General features: G+C 40.1%; 4 protein-coding genes across 4 annotated transcripts; 1 reads left to right on the forward strand and 3 right to left on the reverse strand.

Moving 5' to 3' along the window:
- Positions 1-32: 32 nt before the first annotated feature.
- RB195_007578 (uncharacterized protein) lies at positions 33-9,910 on the reverse strand (the record flags this gene model as incomplete). Its single annotated transcript, XM_064181286.1, has 13 exons — positions 33-64; positions 212-378; positions 761-852; positions 2,289-2,436; positions 2,493-2,590; positions 3,614-3,759; positions 4,386-4,453; positions 5,435-5,526; positions 6,521-6,668; positions 6,725-6,822; positions 8,755-8,897; positions 9,782-9,824; positions 9,893-9,910. The coding sequence occupies 13 exons, from the start codon at positions 9,908-9,910 to the stop codon at positions 33-35; spliced, it is 1,293 nt and encodes a 430-aa protein (XP_064038090.1).
- A 520-nt stretch (positions 9,911-10,430) lies between these two features.
- On the reverse strand, positions 10,431-10,886 carry RB195_007579 (uncharacterized protein; the record flags this gene model as incomplete). Its single annotated transcript, XM_064181287.1, has 2 exons — positions 10,431-10,557; positions 10,711-10,886. The coding sequence occupies 2 exons, from the start codon at positions 10,884-10,886 to the stop codon at positions 10,431-10,433; spliced, it is 303 nt and encodes a 100-aa protein (XP_064038091.1).
- Positions 10,887-14,416: 3,530 nt separating this feature from the next.
- On the reverse strand, positions 14,417-14,682 carry RB195_007580 (uncharacterized protein; the record flags this gene model as incomplete). Its single annotated transcript, XM_064181288.1, has 2 exons — positions 14,417-14,578; positions 14,641-14,682. The coding sequence occupies 2 exons, from the start codon at positions 14,680-14,682 to the stop codon at positions 14,417-14,419; spliced, it is 204 nt and encodes a 67-aa protein (XP_064038092.1).
- RB195_007581 (uncharacterized protein) lies at positions 14,459-14,869 on the forward strand (the record flags this gene model as incomplete). The annotated part of the gene is made up of 1 exon (XM_064181290.1): positions 14,459-14,869. The coding sequence occupies one exon, from the start codon at positions 14,459-14,461 to the stop codon at positions 14,867-14,869; it is 411 nt and encodes a 136-aa protein (XP_064038093.1).
- Between the last annotated feature and the right edge of the window lie 3,434 nt (positions 14,870-18,303).

The following is an 18,303-nucleotide window of genomic DNA, read 5'->3' on the forward strand; positions in this document are numbered from 1 at the left end:
AATTGCAATAATTTCTTCTCGTATTTGCTCCATCACTCCATTGGAATTTGTAGGTTTGTCGTTTCTGTAATAGCACTTTGATAGAGTTGAATACTAGTAGCAATAATGGTGTAGAGTTGATAATACTCTCTTCGACCAAGAGTAATTTTAATTATGTTATTCTGATTTATAATGGCAAAATTCAATAAGTAAATGATTAAAGAAAACTTACCGGGTACTGCAAGCTCCTTCGTTTGACAAAGCCCTTCAGGAAGTGTGTCAGTATTAGTTGTATCGTTTATGCACGTGCTACCTTTTATGGCTTTCCTACATTGTGAATTTTTAGTGCAACCATTAGTTTTTGAATCAGGCCAGTAGAGTGGTTGTCCAAGTTCGGGGCTGAACTATTCACAATTAAGGAAAACGTCGAAATATTAATATTTTATTAAACGTTTTTATCTATAATCTATAGTAATAACATCAGTTTTTCACCTTAATCACCTACAATTTAGAAAAATATGAGTAACATAAGTGATAAGTTAACATATAAGTTTTTTTCGACAGTAATCTCAGAATTTTTCCTATGGATAGGCATGGAAAGTATTTCACAATGCGCAGTGTTGAAAATAAAATATTCGCCAATTTTAAGTGTTAAAAATAGCCTGATTTTAATCAGCCATCCTCCCGAAAGTTACTACAATTGTGATTTGTTTCTGAGAAAAATATCGAATCAAAACACTTTACTTTTTCATTGAGTTAGGGGAAAAATAATTTTTTTTACCTGCTACTGTAAACACAGGCGTATGCTCTCCTTCTTGTCAAACTGCAATATGTTGCCACGCATCCTAGCGAAATAGATTTGTTGTATACCATCTGAATAATCGCAGAAAAGGAATACAGAGTATGAAGAAATTCGACCAAATATACACAGTTCCTTAGTACTGTCACAGAATTTTTCGTATTTCTGCAGGAACAATGATTGTTAATGGTTTCGGTTTGATTGAACGGTGTTGGTTTGGTTGTGCCGCGTTTTATGAGGTGCTGGAGGAGGTGGTTCGCATCGAGTAGTTTTTCTACAAATTCGTTGTCGGAGACTTCAATGCGAAGCTAGGAAAGGGCACAGAAGAGGAATACAGGATCGGACGATTTGGACTAGAGAACCGGAGTGAAAATAAGAATTTCGCTGCGCTGTTGTCGGCCCTTCGCTTCTTTCGTGAGAATTAAAAAAACGACTTAGCTACACGATGGAAAAGAACATCTGCTATTGGCATTGAAGGAAAAAAGAGCATGGTGCATATTCAAGGACTTCTTGTCCAAAAGTACTTGGTACTTCGAGGAGGACCCAAACGTTGACTACGAGATGCTGTTCAGAGAATTACGGGGACTTGAATGTGCTCCGAAGCCGTGCGTGACAAACTTTGTTGAAATTTCGAAGACCAATAAGGAATTGTTGGAAAGGAAAGGTTTGAGGTTTGGTCCGAATGCATTGCACATTGAGCGATTAGTAGCAAAAACTAGCTGCGGAAAGGCGAGGAGAAAAGTCTTTCAGAATACAGGCAGAAGAAGATTCTGGAAGCAGCACAAAGACAGACATGTCTAAAGAAGTGCCTCAGGGCCTTTCGCAAATACAATATTCCGTTAGCAGCCTTACTGAGCAAAGATAAGATTCTTACATCTTCTCGCCGTGAGGTGGAAATCGTTACGGAGAGGTTCTACTCCTGTCTTTTTCGTTTGTCATCTCCTGTAACAACCCTGATCATCTCCACTGATGACGTTCCACCACGGATTCTACCTTCGAAAGTACGTGTGTCGTTATCCCGGGTGTAAAACGTGGCGCTGCTCCGTATGTGATTTTAAGTCAGCAGATATTTTTCGGGCTGGTGACCATCCTCTTCATGTAATTTTAGCGGATCACTGACGTCCTATCTCCGAAAGAAATAAAGGAAGAAAGGAGTCAAACTCGTCAATGTCACCCACAAAACTTGAGAACATCTTGAATTGCAATGACGAGGGAACGAAGCGAATGGAAAAGATGCTCGGCCCGCACATCCAGTGAAGACGTCCCATCATAGTATCTAAGTATGTAAGTAAGATTACTAGAATGCTACGATTTTACCTCGTCAAAAAGTCTAATTTCCTGAAAATGTTGAAAATTGTGTCCATTTATAATTTCGAAGTCTAAAGCACTCACAGGAACAAGTTGATCAGGAAATTGTTCCAAGGAAAAACTTCTCATTTATGAGTGATTAGTGGGGAAGATCCACAACTCTTCTTTCTTGACAGTGATTTTAATTCAACGTAAAACTCACATTCGCAAATGCCTCCATCTCCTCGTCGTCGTAATTGGCCGTTTCCTGGTCGAGATTGCCATCAAATCTTGTGTATGACCAGTCTTCGTACACTGGCCCCTCTATATCGTTTTTGGCATCCTGATCGCTAGGAGAATTGCCTCGTATTCTAAATATTATGATGTTTATCTTTGGATGAATTTAAGGGAATATCAAATGACTCACAGTTTATAATTCACAAATCTTCCGTCTGTGCTGAAGGCTTTATCAGGACATTCTTTAGCAACTGTTCTGGCTGCGTTTTCCAAATCGCAATCATAATTCTGAAGCATTGATTTGGAATGTTTACAGGAACATTGAAAAAGCGACGGATGAGTGGCGGTAGGGCACCGTTAGGCATAGTCATTATCCAGAACATAGGAAGTTGTTGAGAAGGAAGTGAATGCCATTAAATTTGCCAAAGCGAAATGCCAAAAAAAAGACAATGCTTGCAAGCTAACATTGAGGTCAACATGGCGTGATGGCTGGAGAGTATTCAAGAGCTCAAATTCCAGATTTCACAAAAAAAACATCAATTTCACCAACTAAGCAGACGAAAACTTCCAATATTCGAAATTCATGAAGAAATGGAGAAAATAGTGACCAAACAATTGTATATCGTCCATATGGTTCTGTGGTCCGATAACATTTTTTTCGACATTTTGATAAAATGTTCTCGAACACTTCACCAACTATGCCTTCAGTCTATGTTAGGTTGCAATCACTGTGTTTTTGGAGAATATTTAGGTATATTTTTTAAAAACACTTCTAGAGAGGAGAGGAACCTAATCAGATAGAGTCTAATTCGAAATTCCCCTTTTATGACTTGCTAAAAGGGTGCGACGGTGGCCGACGGTGACTGAAAAAAAGGGAGGTGAGTGACGTTGCGTCGTCACTCAACGTTCCTCACAAACTTACAACCCCAGATCTTTAGGAACCCATGCTTCCCTCACAGAACAGCTATGTAATATCGGTTAACTCTGCTAACCATCAAATCGCGCATGTGGACTTCGTTATTGGAGGATTTCTTTTTTTTTACATTAAAATTATCTACATTTGAGGCGTGAGGAGCGATTTCTTACCGTGAGAACATGCTCTAACTAAAAATTAGATTTCTGTACAATTCCTTGAGTGCATGCCTCCAAAGAAACCGACAAATGATCTCGTGACTAGAAATGGCAAGGAAAATGAAACTTTGCGAGATAACACACACACACACACACACGTGAGAGAATAAACCCATTATTATATAGCATGAATGTTTAACTGGGATTCTGCGTTCTTTCCAACAAAAACTTCTCACGCACCATTGCGAACAGATTTGCGGATCCTCTGAATTTATCCTTTTGGGCGTCCAGATTTCCTTTAGCAAGTTCCCTTCTGAGTTCATTGTGCATCTTCAGAAATGCATTTCGAACAATGTCGGATGCATGTGGTTGTGGGCTCTGACAATCTGGAAAAAAAACAGTATTTTTTAGAAACTACGAGATTTTGAATAATAATTATTAAGGAAGTCTTGTGACATTGCCAATCAGTTGAAACCGTCCTATGTCAACCACGTTTTTCATCCCTACCTGGCTTATCTTACAGCCCAAGACACTGATTTGACATGCGGGATGGCTCCCGAATCTTTTTCAAAAATAGGTACTAATAGACAGTAGATGATAGAATAATACATTAGAGTACATTTAAACCAGTTAGTAACTTATTTAGGAGCTATTTAATATTTTATTTTATTCTAAATTCAATGGTTAATGCTAAATTCTACATTCGGTAATTGAGGATTGCGATTATTTTTTGTGGCATTCCCTCATCACTCCATTGGAATTTGAAGGTAGGTTGTTTCTGTAATAGTACTTTGGTAGAGTTGAATACTAGTAGTAATAATAGTGTAGAGTTGATATTATTCTGTTCAGCTAATAATAATTATTCTGATTTATAATGGCAAAGTTTAAATATTTAAATGATCAAAGAACTTATCATTTGCTTCTAACTGGTCCGTATGACAAAGCCCTGCAGGAAATAGGACAGTACTAGTTGTATCGCCTATGCACTTGCTTCCTTTTATGGCTTTCCTACATTGTGAATGATCCGTGCAACCATTAGCTTTTGAACCAGGCCAGTAAAGTGGTTCTCCACGTTTCGGGCTGAATTATCCACGGTTAGGGAAAATCCCGGAATAGTGATGTTTACTAATCATTTTTATCTATAATCTACAGTGATAATGTCAATTTTTCACCTTTATCACGTATAATTTCAAAAAAAAATTCTAGAGACAGAAAGTTAATTAATTAGTTGGTTAGATAATACGTTTTGTTTTCTCTTTCCAGATAATCGTTTTTTTCGGATTTTTTCCACTTTTCAACTGTTATTGTCTTTCATTTTTTTCCTCATCATCTCATTTTCATTTTCCCTCGGTACTCAATTTCGAATTAACTGAAGCTTGCCAGAAATCCAACATGAAGATGCAAATTTTGAAATTTCACCTAGTTTTTCTTCTGAAATGTCCGTTTAAATCTGCAGGTTTTTTGGGCCAGTAAGGAACTAAGAGAAACTGTTTGGCGATGGAGGATAATCACTGTCTTCCACACTTTTTCACTTTGGAATTCTGTAATGGAGGATGTAGGCATTAATTTACGAGACGAAAACGATCGATAGCTTGAAATTGAAGTTTTACGCAAAATTTTACAGCGATATACGGAAAATAGCACTCAATTTAGCTACTACTGTGCAGACACGAGAGTGTCTACCCGATTAGTCAAAAAAATAAATGATACATTCACAAGTGCGAGAAATAATCGTGAAAACGACCTTATATCATGTTTTCCTCTATACGGACCGGATTTTAGTGGTGGTCCGGACTATAGTCTGGGACCAGATGACTCGAAGATACAATAGAGACCCGCAATGCGACCTGTGAGTTCATCTGGCCCCTAAGAATCGGAATTGATAGTATTTCAAAATGAGAAGAGTTAAAAATAAAATATTCGTACGTTTGTCGGTTTTCAAAACATGGCTTGGTCACTAATCTCAAAAGTTAGTACTGGTGTGCCTAGTTTCTGAGGAGAATATCTTATCAAAACGTTCTACATCTTTATTGAGTAAGTGAAAAAAAAGATTTTTTTCACCTGCTACTGTAAACACAGGCGTATGCCCTCCTTCTTGTCGTATTGCAATATTTCGCCACGCATCCTAGCGAAATCGATTTGTTGTATATCATCTGAATAATGCTTAGCGGAGAAAAGAGATACAAAGTATAAAGGAATTCGGCCAAATATACAGATCCCTAAGGCTGTCACAGAATTTTTTTGCATTTCTGCAGGAGCGCTGATTGTTTCAGTAGGCAAGAACATGTAACTCATGGGCTCATTTACTATTCGTGGTGGAAAGCTAAGGAGTTCTTGTCGATGACAGCTTTTGTAAGGTTGAGATTTGGGGAATTTCTACCATTTCATCGCTGAATGATCTTTTCTGTCATAAATTGATAAAGGGATAAAGTGTTTGGCGTTAATCAGTCCGCTTGGGATGTGCCCCCACTTTCACTTCAATTCAGAATCGTTTGAGGTTCACGAACGTGTAACTGGATCATACAATGACTTGCGGGAGCTAGCCGACGGATCAAGTCAGTGTTTTTATCCTCCCAGACAATGCTGGTACCAATTTATCGACCCCGAAGGGATGAAAGGCTTGGTGAGCACTAGAGCGGACTCGAACCTCCGATCGATCGTGCAGGAAGCGGAGCCTCTAACCGACTTCGCTACACCCGTCCTCACGTTTCGATAGCATTCAGTAACAATAACAATGAAGTCCTAATCCCAATATAAATTCCGTATGTGTGCCCTATGGATCTTTTTTTTTTTGAAGTTTCTTCGAAAACCAGTGCGAAGCAAGAAGTAACAAGAGAAGAACACTACACCCGCATTTTGTGCAATATATGGGAAGAGATTTCTATATGTTTTAATACCTTAAAAATGTGCTTTTTAAGTGCACCACGGTGTATTCCGGCACAGAGATGCTTTACCCCTTAAACATTACGATTTCACTTCCTCAAATCTCCAAATCTCTGAAAGTGATAACACCTATAAATTCGAAGTCTAAAGCACTAAGTGGAACAATTAACCCAGGAAACTATTCTGAGGGGAAATTTCTCATTCTTGACTGATCAGTGGAAAACTTTTTCGTTGACATAGATTTAAATTCGACGTAAAACTTACATTCGCAAATGGCTCGATAGTCTCATCGTCGTAAATGGCCTTCTGCAGGTCGAGAGTACCATCAAGTCTCGTGTATGACCAGTCTTCAAATACATGGTCATTTATTTCGCTTACGACATCATCAACGCTAAGAAGATCGCCTCGCACTCTGAATATTATGATGTTTATCTTTGAATAACTTTGGGAGAATATCAAATGTCTCACATTAGGTAATTCACAGATGTTCCGGATGTGCTGGAGACTTGGTTAGGACATCTTTCAGCAGCCGTTCGGGCTGTATTTTCCAGATCGCAATCATAATTCTAAAGAACTGATTTGGAATGTTATAAAGGAACATTGAAAAAGCGACGATGAGTGACGGATTGACACCGCGGGCAACAGTCGCCCACGCATACCAGGTCACGGAAGAGAAATTCGGGAATAATTCATACACAATCGAATTCCTCTCTAAGAAATCTACAGAAAAATTGACAAATCCGACAAATATTTGTCAAAAGGACAATGGGTACAGCGTAACATAGCAGGAGGTTACAGACGGAAAGTGTTCAATGACTCAAACGTCCACATTTGTTCAGAACCTCAATTACATCAACCAATCAAATGAAAATTTTAATTATTTGAAGCTTAAATGAGGAAAAATAAGTATTGAGCAGTACCGTCTATACAATAACTACGGTTCTGTGGTCCTCTAACCTCTTTTCTGACATTTTGATGAAATATCCTCGAACACTTCACCAACTATGCATTTAATCTGTGTCAAGTTGTAATCACTGTCTTCTCAACAATTTCTCGTTTTCTGACCACTTCACGGAGACAGAAACCTAATCATATCTAAATTATTCTGAAATTCCCCTTCTATGATTTCTATGAGGGAGCGACGATGGCCGACGATATCCCACCGCCACTCATCTTGGGAGGAAGATCGTACTTGGAAGATGACTTGATTTCTGACAGAGGGATACTATTAGGTTGGTGCAAAAGAAATGCAGGTTTTTTTTTGTTTTATTTAGATTCAACACTATTTTTTTGAAAAACTAAGGCTTTTTACGACGTATTATACATTGTTGGAAAGCTTATTAAATGAGTTTTCTAAATATGTATATGGAATTTAATTCAACTCGTTTATTACAAAAATAATTTGGTTTTTATTTTCAGATGTCTGATCGCAACTTTCGTCAAATTTACTTCTACGAGTTCAAACTGGGCCGGACTGCCGCTCAAACCGCTAGAAATATCAACGAAGTATGGGGCCGGGAAGTATCAACGAACGAACAGTACAACGTTGGTTCCAAAAATTTCGTGCCGGCAACACCAGCCTCGAAGATGAACCACTTATTGAAGGTGACAGTCGAAGCTCATCCACGCAAAACCACACGAGATATTGCCAAGAAGCTCAACGTCGATCACACTACAGTTGTTCAGAAGCTTGACAAGTGGGTTCCACATGAATTGGCCGAAAATCAGAAAAATCGCCGTTTTGAGATATCGTCGGCTCATCTTTTGCGCAATGAAAACGATCCATTTCTCGAGCGGATTGTGACTTGCGATGAGAAATGGATACTTCATGATAACAGGCGACAATCTGCCTAGTGGCTGGACCAAAAAGAAGCTCCACGACATCACCCAAAGCCGAAAACTCACCAAAAAAAGATTATGGTTACGTTTTGGTGGTCTGCAGCGGGTATGATCCACTATACCTTTCTGAACCCGGGTAAAACAATTACAGCAAAAAAGTACTGCCAGCAAATCGACGAAATGCACCAGAAACTGCCCGACATTGATGAATAGAAAAGGAGCAAATCTACTTCATGACAACGCTAGACCTCACGTCCCACTGATCACACGGCAAAAGCTGCATGACTTGAACTATGAAACTTTGGATCATCCACCATACTCGCCAGACCTTTCGCCTACCGACTTCATAACTTCTTGCGGGAGAAACACTTCAGAAACCAAGACGATGCAGAGACTGCCTTCGATGAGTTCATCGCTTCCAGAACCCCAGACTTATGATATTGGCATTAAGAAGCTCGTTTCTCGTTGGCAAAAGTGCGTTAATTGTAATGTCTTAAATAGTCTTAAATATCTTAGATATATGCATATTTAGTAGAGAATATTTCCAAGAGCGGGAGCCATTTACCTTGACCTATCAGAACTACATTTCTTATGCACTTCAGAAGATAATGTTTAACTTGGATTTTAAGTTTTTTTTTCAAAGAAGACTTCTCACGTACCATTGCAAACAGACTTGTGGATCCTCTGAATGTACCTTTTGCGGCATCAAGAGTTCCATTAGCGAGAACTCTTCTGAGTTCATTGTGCTTCTTCAGAAACGTATATCGAATTTTATCAATTTTAGGTGGAGGGTTTTTACACGCTGAAAAATCAGAATTTTTGGAAATTACGAGATTTTGAATTAGAATGTTCACTAAATTTTGTCGGGTATGGTGCATTCCTTTTCAAGAACTCTTGTAACACGGCAAATCTGTTAAAAGTGACCTATGTCAACTGAGTTTTTTATTCGTTTGACTTACCTGACTTGTTTTTAAGCAGAAGGTATTGATTTGGCGCACGTGCTGACTCTGGAGGTGCTTCCAAAAATGTGAGCTTATAGGCAATTGACGGTAGAATATATAAGAATAAATTTAAATCCCTTTCAAACCTTTCCACGAGCTTTGATGACCTTAAATTCTCTCCTAAAACTTTCAAGCCCCGGATCTTCATGCTTTTTCACATGTCTTTCCCCTTCTTCTTGCCTTTCCGCGTCCCACAGGTCATACAAAAATGGGTGCTTATAGGCGGTTGACGATAGAATACATTAGAATGAATTTAAATCTTTACGCTTACGAGTCACAGGCGGGTCTGCAAGACTCAGTCAGAGTAGTGGACATACCACCTGTAAACCTGAAGCAGCAGCTAGTCCGCAATCGCGCATATGACAGACTTTGTGAGACACCGAATTGCATCGTTTGTCCAAGCGGGAGGAGGGGTGATTGCGTGGTATCGGGGGTTATCTACCTAATCACCTGATCTTCATGCTTTTTCACGTATCTTTTCCCTTCTTCTTGCCTTGCCGTTATTTCTCTTCAATAGTGTACTGACGACCTCAGTATCCTCAGAAACACTTTTGTATTTCGCACTTGGTTCGCATCCTGTCCATGGGTGCCGAGGTAGGAATCACGAGATATCTCCTTTTGAAATTTGTTGGAAAATTCCCGTGCTTTTGAGTGTATCAAATTCGCAGGAAGCAGAAAAACGTACCTGATCGGACCTCTGTGTTGGCAATGTTAAAGCAGAGGAGTGTCTTCAAATATAACATTGGTTAACAAAGTTGTAAGTATCACCAATTTTTACTGGAATTTATAAACGTACCAGCAAAAGGACAAGCATTGAACACAAGATTTGTGCACTGGAGTGAATGCTCTGTGCACATTGTCCCCTTTTTGTAGGGAAGACGAATGTTCAGATACGCAGCAAATACGAAAAAAAATTAATGAGTTTAAATTTATTATCTTTAATATAAGGACTGACACTTCAGAGTACAGTTCATCGTGCTACCATTGGTGCAAGCAAAACGGCAATACTGTATTGACAATGATAAAAAGATAATTCTTCACGTAATAACAATACGTCAAGTGGTACATTTAACTACTTTCAGAGGTGTGACACTCCTTTTTTTTGAATTATGTACCGAGATTGGAGTGATCTCATCTATTTCTTTGCGTTTAGTGTGAAGCTGTGTCAGCTGGGCCAGACTTTTGGTGATCGAGCGGAACAAGTGGTAATCGGAAGGAGGAATGTCTGGTGAATACAGCGAGTGGTATAGGACATCCAATTGAAGTGCTTTCAACGTTTCTTGACGACTTTTCCAAGATGTGCCCGAGCGTTATCGTACTGTAAGATCACTTTGTCATGGCATTTGGCATATTGGTTTGAGCTTCAGTGCTTCGCTGAGTTGCATCACCTGTTGTTGGTAACGTTTGCCAGTGATGGTTTCGTCAGGTTGGTTGGTGTACCACATAGCAGACTGCTCTGACCTGGTCCAACCAGACGCACAGCATTAGGTTCCAGCCATGAATATTTTTTTACCCGTTAAAGTTGATGCATGGCCGTGCTGACCTCACGATTTTCTGTGCTCTTGGATTTCGTGATAGATCAGTTTTCGTCTTCGTCATAATTATGAAAATAACCTTTCCGATTTTGCCTTCGGAGCAGTACTTCGCACGGCTTCCAAAGTCTCAGGGGGTTTGAGATCATACGGAACCCAACTTTCTTGTTTTTGCACTATACCTATAACCTCTAGAGGGGTTGAAATCGCTTGTTGAGTTGCTCCCAAAGTTTCAGCGGGCTTATCTTGAGCTGGCATGAATCTTGTTCCAAAAACGCCTCCACGTAGGCGGCTTTAAACTTTACCGGCCTTCCTACGCGTTTTTTGTCGCTGGTGTCAGAATCGCCGCTTTTTAGTCCCCAGAATTACTACTCACACTTTTTGATTGATGGAACATGTTTCCTGTAATCTTCACTTCGATGTCCATCAGCTGCATTTTCTTCAAAATAAAATAAAAATCCTCTATTCAATACCATTAGTTTCTGAGAATTATCGACAATTTTTATCACCTTCAGCGAAGTATCTTCATCATCTCATCGTAAAATTTCTACGCTACGTGCTTCATAGAAACCTACCTGTCGGTATGATCTTGGTGTTCCTGGTGATATTCACAAAACTGTCAATCAGCTGCCATTCCTAACTTTACTGCTGACAAGAGAACAGTTTAGTTTTTATTCCCCATCTCCTTCTGCACTCATCACGTCTACAGTAATCATTAGATAGTCTACGGTCTGCTGCTCCTCTCTGTTGTGGAAGCGAAAAATCAGACTAGTATATATACAATCGAGGCGAAGTAAGAAATACTGTAAATGGAGGATTTAGATTAGAGGATAGTAATTTTTGCTGTCAGAATTCCTCTTCTATCAGTAGGTTTAGAATTACTGAAACCGGACTCCTTAGCCCACGAAAAAAAAAACAAAAGCCATTACGAGGAAATCGGCGGTAATCGCTGCAGTCATGACGAGTGGTTGTGGTCGGTGAGGTTAGCTAACAGTGCATTTTGTGATAGTGCGTCTGCGATGTTTTTAGATGGAACCTTTTATTTCCACAAAAAGGGCAGGCAAATAAGAAGGTTGCGGTTGGTTGCAAGAACACTTTATTGCATGCCCAACTGCAGTGAAAGACGCAGTGATTCGTAATATGTTCAAACCCGCAGTGAAGTATGCACTCAAGAAATCAATCAATCAAGAACGACACGAATTGCGAACACTAGCTTTAAAAATCGCATGTGCTGATGGCCATACAGTACGTCCGCATTACCGAAGAATCTGCACTGTAAATAGCAATGTTCCGCGCGAAAACAAAATTTCTCTTTGTCTTCCTTTTATCTCTGACAGTGTCAGTGCCGTTGTTCAGCGCAGCGTTATCCAAGCACAATTACAAGATGACGTGGTCTTGGTAAATATCTCAAATGCAAACATCAAAAGCCAGCTTGTTAGAAACAGATTTTACGATAGATACTGCATCTGTAAAAGATGTCTTATTTGTCCTTACAGAAAAACAGGCGACTGCGCACAAATAGGGGTAATATTAAATATGAGATTGAGTGCTTGAGGGGCAAAGCAACTTACATTGGGGAGACCGGTGTTGAGGGGGGATTAATGAACACACGGCTGCAAAACGACGAAAAAGTTTGATAACACCACTAGGAGGCCCACAACGGAAACGATTATTATGTGAAATGTGTTATACTGGCTCACGAAATAGAAACATCGGCAAGAAAGACGTTGGAGGCGTTTCGGATTCTTCAAAGAAACCCTTCAATGAATTATAGGAATGAATGATTGTCGATAACGAATGAGTCCTTGCCACTTGTACCGCTCTGCGACCTATAACCGCCTGATATTCTGTGTATAGATCAAATCACCCGTATCGTCGCTGGTGATCTACACGCAGCAATACACATCCACTGGTACACTGAGTGACAAGTGCGTGCTACTAGCCGCGCCACATCATCCTCTATCTAAGCCTCTGAAGACGGCGAAAAAGCCGAAACGTCAGGCAAATAAAAGGTTCCATCTAAAAACCAGGCACACTATCACAAAACATAGACAAAATATGCCGAGGTTTCAAGACAAGAGAACGTTCGAACCTCCGGTATCAATTTATCGACTCCGGAGGGATGAAAGGCTTGGTGAGCACTAGGGCGAATTCAATCCTCCGATCGATCGTGCAGGAAGCGAACCCCTAACCGCTAAACTACGCCAGCTCCAGGAACTTGAAACGTCTCGCAAATCTTCTGAACTTTTTTGATCAAAGTTTTGCCTTCATTCAGAAGTCCAAAAGCCTTTAATTCGAATGACTCAGATGTCCATTCTCGTCCGAAGGAAACATTCGAGTCATTCGCTCCTGCGATGAGTCAACATTCGCTATTGAATTTGTTCCAATCTAAGGTTCAGTGAAGTTACTGATGAAAGGGGGAGCTTCGAATTTTATCTCCTTGATTGGGAAGAAAGGAAGAATCCACTTTTTTTGTGTTTCCATGTTTTTTTTTACTAATTTTTTCTTCGTTTTCCATAGATTTTGAATTCTGGTGAACTCTTGTTCACCATTGTATCGTGTGCGTAAAGTCTATCACGCAGCTAAGTTGCACTCGTTTGCGTTTGCTGAAGGACAAACAGAAGTACAAGCGCTAGAAAACTATTACTTTTCATACATTGCCAAACCGAAAGGAACAGAAATAAAGGGAGTAACGCAGCTGATGTGGGGTTCTGCAGTGACTGCATGATGCAATCCTACATAAATTCCGATCACGTAACGTGTCTTCTTTCCCAAAAATCAGATTGGTGAGGTTAAGGAATAGGCCATTTTTTATGTGAATATTGTAAGTAGAAACGAAATGCATTTTCGGAGTTCTCTACAAAATTTCATAGAGAATTTCATAGTCGACAAAGTAGAAGTATTCTACTCTAGTTCCTTGATTTCATTTATTTTCTTTTTCAGATTGTTAAATGAGTAAAAGTGGAGTGTCAAGTCGGCAAAGCGGAACGTTTTTGAGAACTTCGCTTTTGTTGTTCGCTTTTGCTTGCTTTTGTTGTTGATGTTCTATTTGTTATCGTCCTTTTTCAATGTTGTCGTTGAAGTTGTGCACTCTTCTAAGCTTCCATCTGTCTACGACATGGAATGATTGAACCCCTTCAAAGGCAGCATATCCCGAAATTCACTTAGAGGAAAAGCCGCAGGGGGCCGCATGCGCAGTTCGAATTGTGGATTATGGAATCCATTCTGGGCCTCCTCAACTTTCATTGATCGCTGGGGAGAAGAACAACAAGAACTCTACGGATTCCCTGGGGCTTGGGGACTACGTCAGTTTCATGAAACGCTACCTTTAATCCTCACTTTTGTTAATTGTGAGAGATGGTAAGATTTGAGCATAACATAACTTTTTAACGTGATCGAACCTCATTTATCAGTAAACGAATTATTTTATACTGTATTATGAATAGCTGTAATTTCGGACGTTTCCAGTGTTGAAGCAAAATGAAAGATTTATGTTCACGTCCTCATTCGTATGAGTAAAAATCTCAAGCAATATGCTCGTGAATGAGAAGAACAAATAATTCAGACCAAAGATCACGTTTGAGACAGAGTCATTGAATATTTAGTGTATGCTGATCGTGCATTTCGAGTCAATTCTAGTGCTCACCAAGCTTTTCAGCCCTCCGAGCTTATAGCTTCCACGTTCAAGAGAAATCATCGACGCCATCAGCTTTCGTGGCAGAGGTCAACCTTTTAACGCCTGAAGAGCAGCCCAAGCGAAAGATGAGGACTCTTAAACTTTAGCTCGACTACGTTCTGGCGAGGAACATTCTTCGCTCAGATATCCGAAAATGAGAGCTGATTGGGACGTCGCGTTCGACTCTGACAACCTCCCAGTTCTCAGCTTTATGATACGGTTCCAGAAAAAGTATCGTGGAGCTCAACATCAGCCTAACCTCCACTTGGCAAGTCTGAAAAAAGAGGAATGCAGAAAGTTCCGCCAACGAGTGTCGATCAATATTGGATTACGAACCAGGAAGAAAGTGGACGACGCTGACTCTTTCACTAAATGCATTCACGACACTGCAAAATACTCCTGGTCTCAGCGCCGAGGAAGAAGTTGGCCTTTGCGTTTGGAGACAAAATCAACGTACAATTCTGTATGTGTCACGCGCATCACTGGTGACTTCAACTGGGAAAAGCGTCTTAGAAGGAAGTTGCGTCGTCAACTGCAACAAGACCGCGATAACGAGTGGACGTGAAGAGCGAAGGAGTTTGAAAAAGCATGGGAGGACAAGAATCCACGGAAAGCCTATGCTTTACTAAGACAGTACAGCAGCGAAATAAAAAGTTGTTCTCCTGTCCTTAGCACTGCCAATGGAGTGGCTATCGGTGAAGCAACCCTTCCAATTTGGAGAGATCATTCAAAGACCTTGCTTAACCGACAAGCACCTTCAGCTCCGGAACTCGAGCACGTTCTTAGGTCGATATATGCGGTTATCGAGGAACCACCGACGAGTAGAAGACTCTGGTCTGTATTCAAAAGATGAGAAATGGAAAATCTGGTGGAGACGACGGAATGGTTTGTTAAGCAACTTCAGGCCGATAGGCTGGCATAACGAAAAACTTTACTCAGAACTAGATATGTTGTACCGGTGAATGACACGTGGAAAACGTGAACATCTTGTCCGGTCTTCTGAAAATGTCACAGAAAACCGTCTTTGCTCCCTCGGTCACATTATGAGGAGAGCATCTGGTCGTGTTGTCCAAGTTGTCGTGTGCATGGTCCCAGACTTTAAATGGAAAGGCGCCATGGTAGTAAAAGGAAGCTTTGGAAAGAGGTAAATGAAGGGCTGAGGACATTTAGCGCTGACAGGCAGTTCAGTCAAGAGGTAAGGCTCCATTGTTTAAAGAATAGCGACTGACGAATAGACTTTATGCGATCTCTAGCTGAAAATCGAGCAGGAGGAGCTCGGATATGTCTAAGAAGACACTTGCGGCGAAATTGCGGATGGCTGCGTTAGGCCATAACACCCGCCCGCCAATTAAGTTAAGTAATTCAAGAGGAAAACAATGCAGGTTCACGAAATATTTGACAGGAAAATCCATAAATTATTTCATAATGTTTGAAAAGTTGGTAAGTTTCTGCTACATGCAAAAATTGTGATCAGTCTATGTAAAACGGCGTAATGGTTCCACTTTCTCTACATAACTGTCTCCACATAAGAAGAAGCTCAAATTTAATATAATATCCGCAATCAGAATCATAAGCGTATAAGAGAGTTACAGGTCTGGCCGATGGGATCAGTCAGCGCTTTTATCTTATAAAACAAGATTAGTACTAATTTACCGACCTAGGAAGGATAAAAGCCCAGGTTGGCACTAGGAAGATATCGAACCATCGATCAATAGTGTATACAGCAGAACGTGATACCGACTGCGCTACACCTGACTTCGGATAGTTGATGAAGTCCCGTCACTTTTCAGTTTCACGGATAATTATATTCAGTACTCTGAGAAGCAAACTCCAAAATGATGCTTTTATTGCATCGTAAATGCGTGGGGTGCCCCACTGCGTTCCCGTAAGTTCAGAATCGATTGAGGTTTACAAATGCATGTCTAGCCTATACAATAAGTTGCGCAATCTAGCCAATCTATCAACACAGTGTTTTTATCCTCCTGGACAAGTCTGATATTAATTTATTAACTTTGGAGAAGCGAAAAACTTGGTCGATTCCAAAGCAGTCTCGAACCATCAACTGTGCAGTTGCATCTGATGCTACTGTTACGTAGTGTTGTGAATTTGAGCTACACTTAATACATTACACGCACCCGCATCAATGATAAAAGTCAAACAGTATATACCAAAATCTCAGCCATTTCTATATTGCTGACGCACCGATGATGACTAAAAAAAAAAGACTTAGGGATAACAGGTTTCGTTTTATATGCCTACTAATGCATACACTTTGCATCATTCTAAAAAAAGGATATAAAACAAAAGTGCAAGCGTCTTGAATTAGTTTATTTAATCGGTGGGCTTATATTACCGCCTGAAGTGATTGCGCACATCTTCGCCGAGGTGTGCTGCGTGCTAAAACTTCACCTCGACTCCATTCTTACCAAGTACATCCGTCAGTCGGACATCCGAAAATCTAGAATTCTTGGAATCCCGCTTTCGACTCTGTTTACCACCCAGTTCATTAGAGCATCAGGATACAGTTCCATCAGTCGACATATTACATTACTCACGAAAAGATAAACCACGATAGCTAGCGGATACAATGTCTTGAACTACGTAAATAAGGAATGTATATAATTTACTTTAATTCATTAGATTGTTACAATTTTCAGCGTTATTTTTAAATGAAGGTAATAAAAAAAGTAATAACTCACATGAAGACCAGCTTCCAGCTATGAATGATAAATGGCGATGATTTTTGGTGGAACGTCAGTTGAACGTTAGCTCCGACAGTACAACAGCTGTTTTCACTTCCAAGGAAGATCTCTAAACTTAAGCAGAGAATTTAAACGTAGAACCACTGTGGGTATCGTTCCTTGGTGGTTTCTAGCTGTCATTATAAAAAGGATAAAGTCACTGGCGTATCAATCCGCTTGGGATGCGCAAACGCATTTCACTGCAGTTCGTAATGGTAGAAGGTTAGGAACGAATGTTATTGGCTATATACAGTAACTTGTATGGACCAGTCCATAATAAACTCAGTGTTTTTATCCATCCAGATAAGCCTGAAAAAAATAGAAACACTCTTTTGCTACGCAAATAATGAGAACTCTTATTCAATGGTTTATGATTGATAGATGATAGATTTGTATTTCATTTATAGTGATGTCTAGAAACCAACAAGGTGAAGAGCTCGCAATAGTCCTTTCATTTAATGGCATCACCCCACGAATCTGGAGTGGTACGGATTTCCTTTGGTGTATTCGTTTACGGGATCGTAGATTATTAAGAGAAGGGTGATTCCGTCCATTTCTTCCTAATTACCGTAGAAAACGGCCCGGAAGATACGGCTTCGAGCGTTCCTGCGCGCTAATTTCTGCAAGGAGTTCGATTGGAGCGCGTCAGTCTTGTGCACGCCAGCATTTTCCGGGCCGTTTTTTACGGCAATTAGGGAAGAAATGGACGGAATCACATCATCTCCATAATCTACTATTCCGTGTACAAGTACTCCGCCTGAAATCCGTACCACCTCAGTTTCGTGGTATGCTGGCTTTAAGTTCTCCGCTCGAGTTGAGAGCAGTTTTTCAAGTGGAAGTCATTGTAGATCTGTCGAAGTTATGTACTGCTTTTCCACTAGAAATCATTGTTTTTGGCCAGCACCATTGAGATGCAGCTGCTCTTAGTATGAGCTACTGTTTTTTCATCATTACCTCCTCATTTGAGAATCACTCTGTAAATGGTTATAATCTGATGAAGTAAATTAAACGAAATCAATTTCTATTTGTTATTCTAGTATATGTGCCCAGGTCTGAAAGCTTCTTCAAACAGACATTGAATGCACTATCAATCGTTCGATTGTTTTATATGTTTTCAGTGGAGCACATCGCTTCTTTCATTAAAGTCCATTGGGAAGCCAAGACCTCCAATTATGCACGGAAAGGATTAAAAAATTTTATTTCTGGCATAAAGGGACTTTATCACTTAACGATAATTCTTATCTATGGAAATGAAGAA

The sequence above is a fragment of the Necator americanus genome, chromosome I (genome assembly GCF_031761385.1).
Source record: "Necator americanus strain Aroian chromosome I, whole genome shotgun sequence".
NCBI lineage: Eukaryota > Metazoa > Nematoda > Chromadorea > Rhabditida > Ancylostomatidae > Necator > Necator americanus.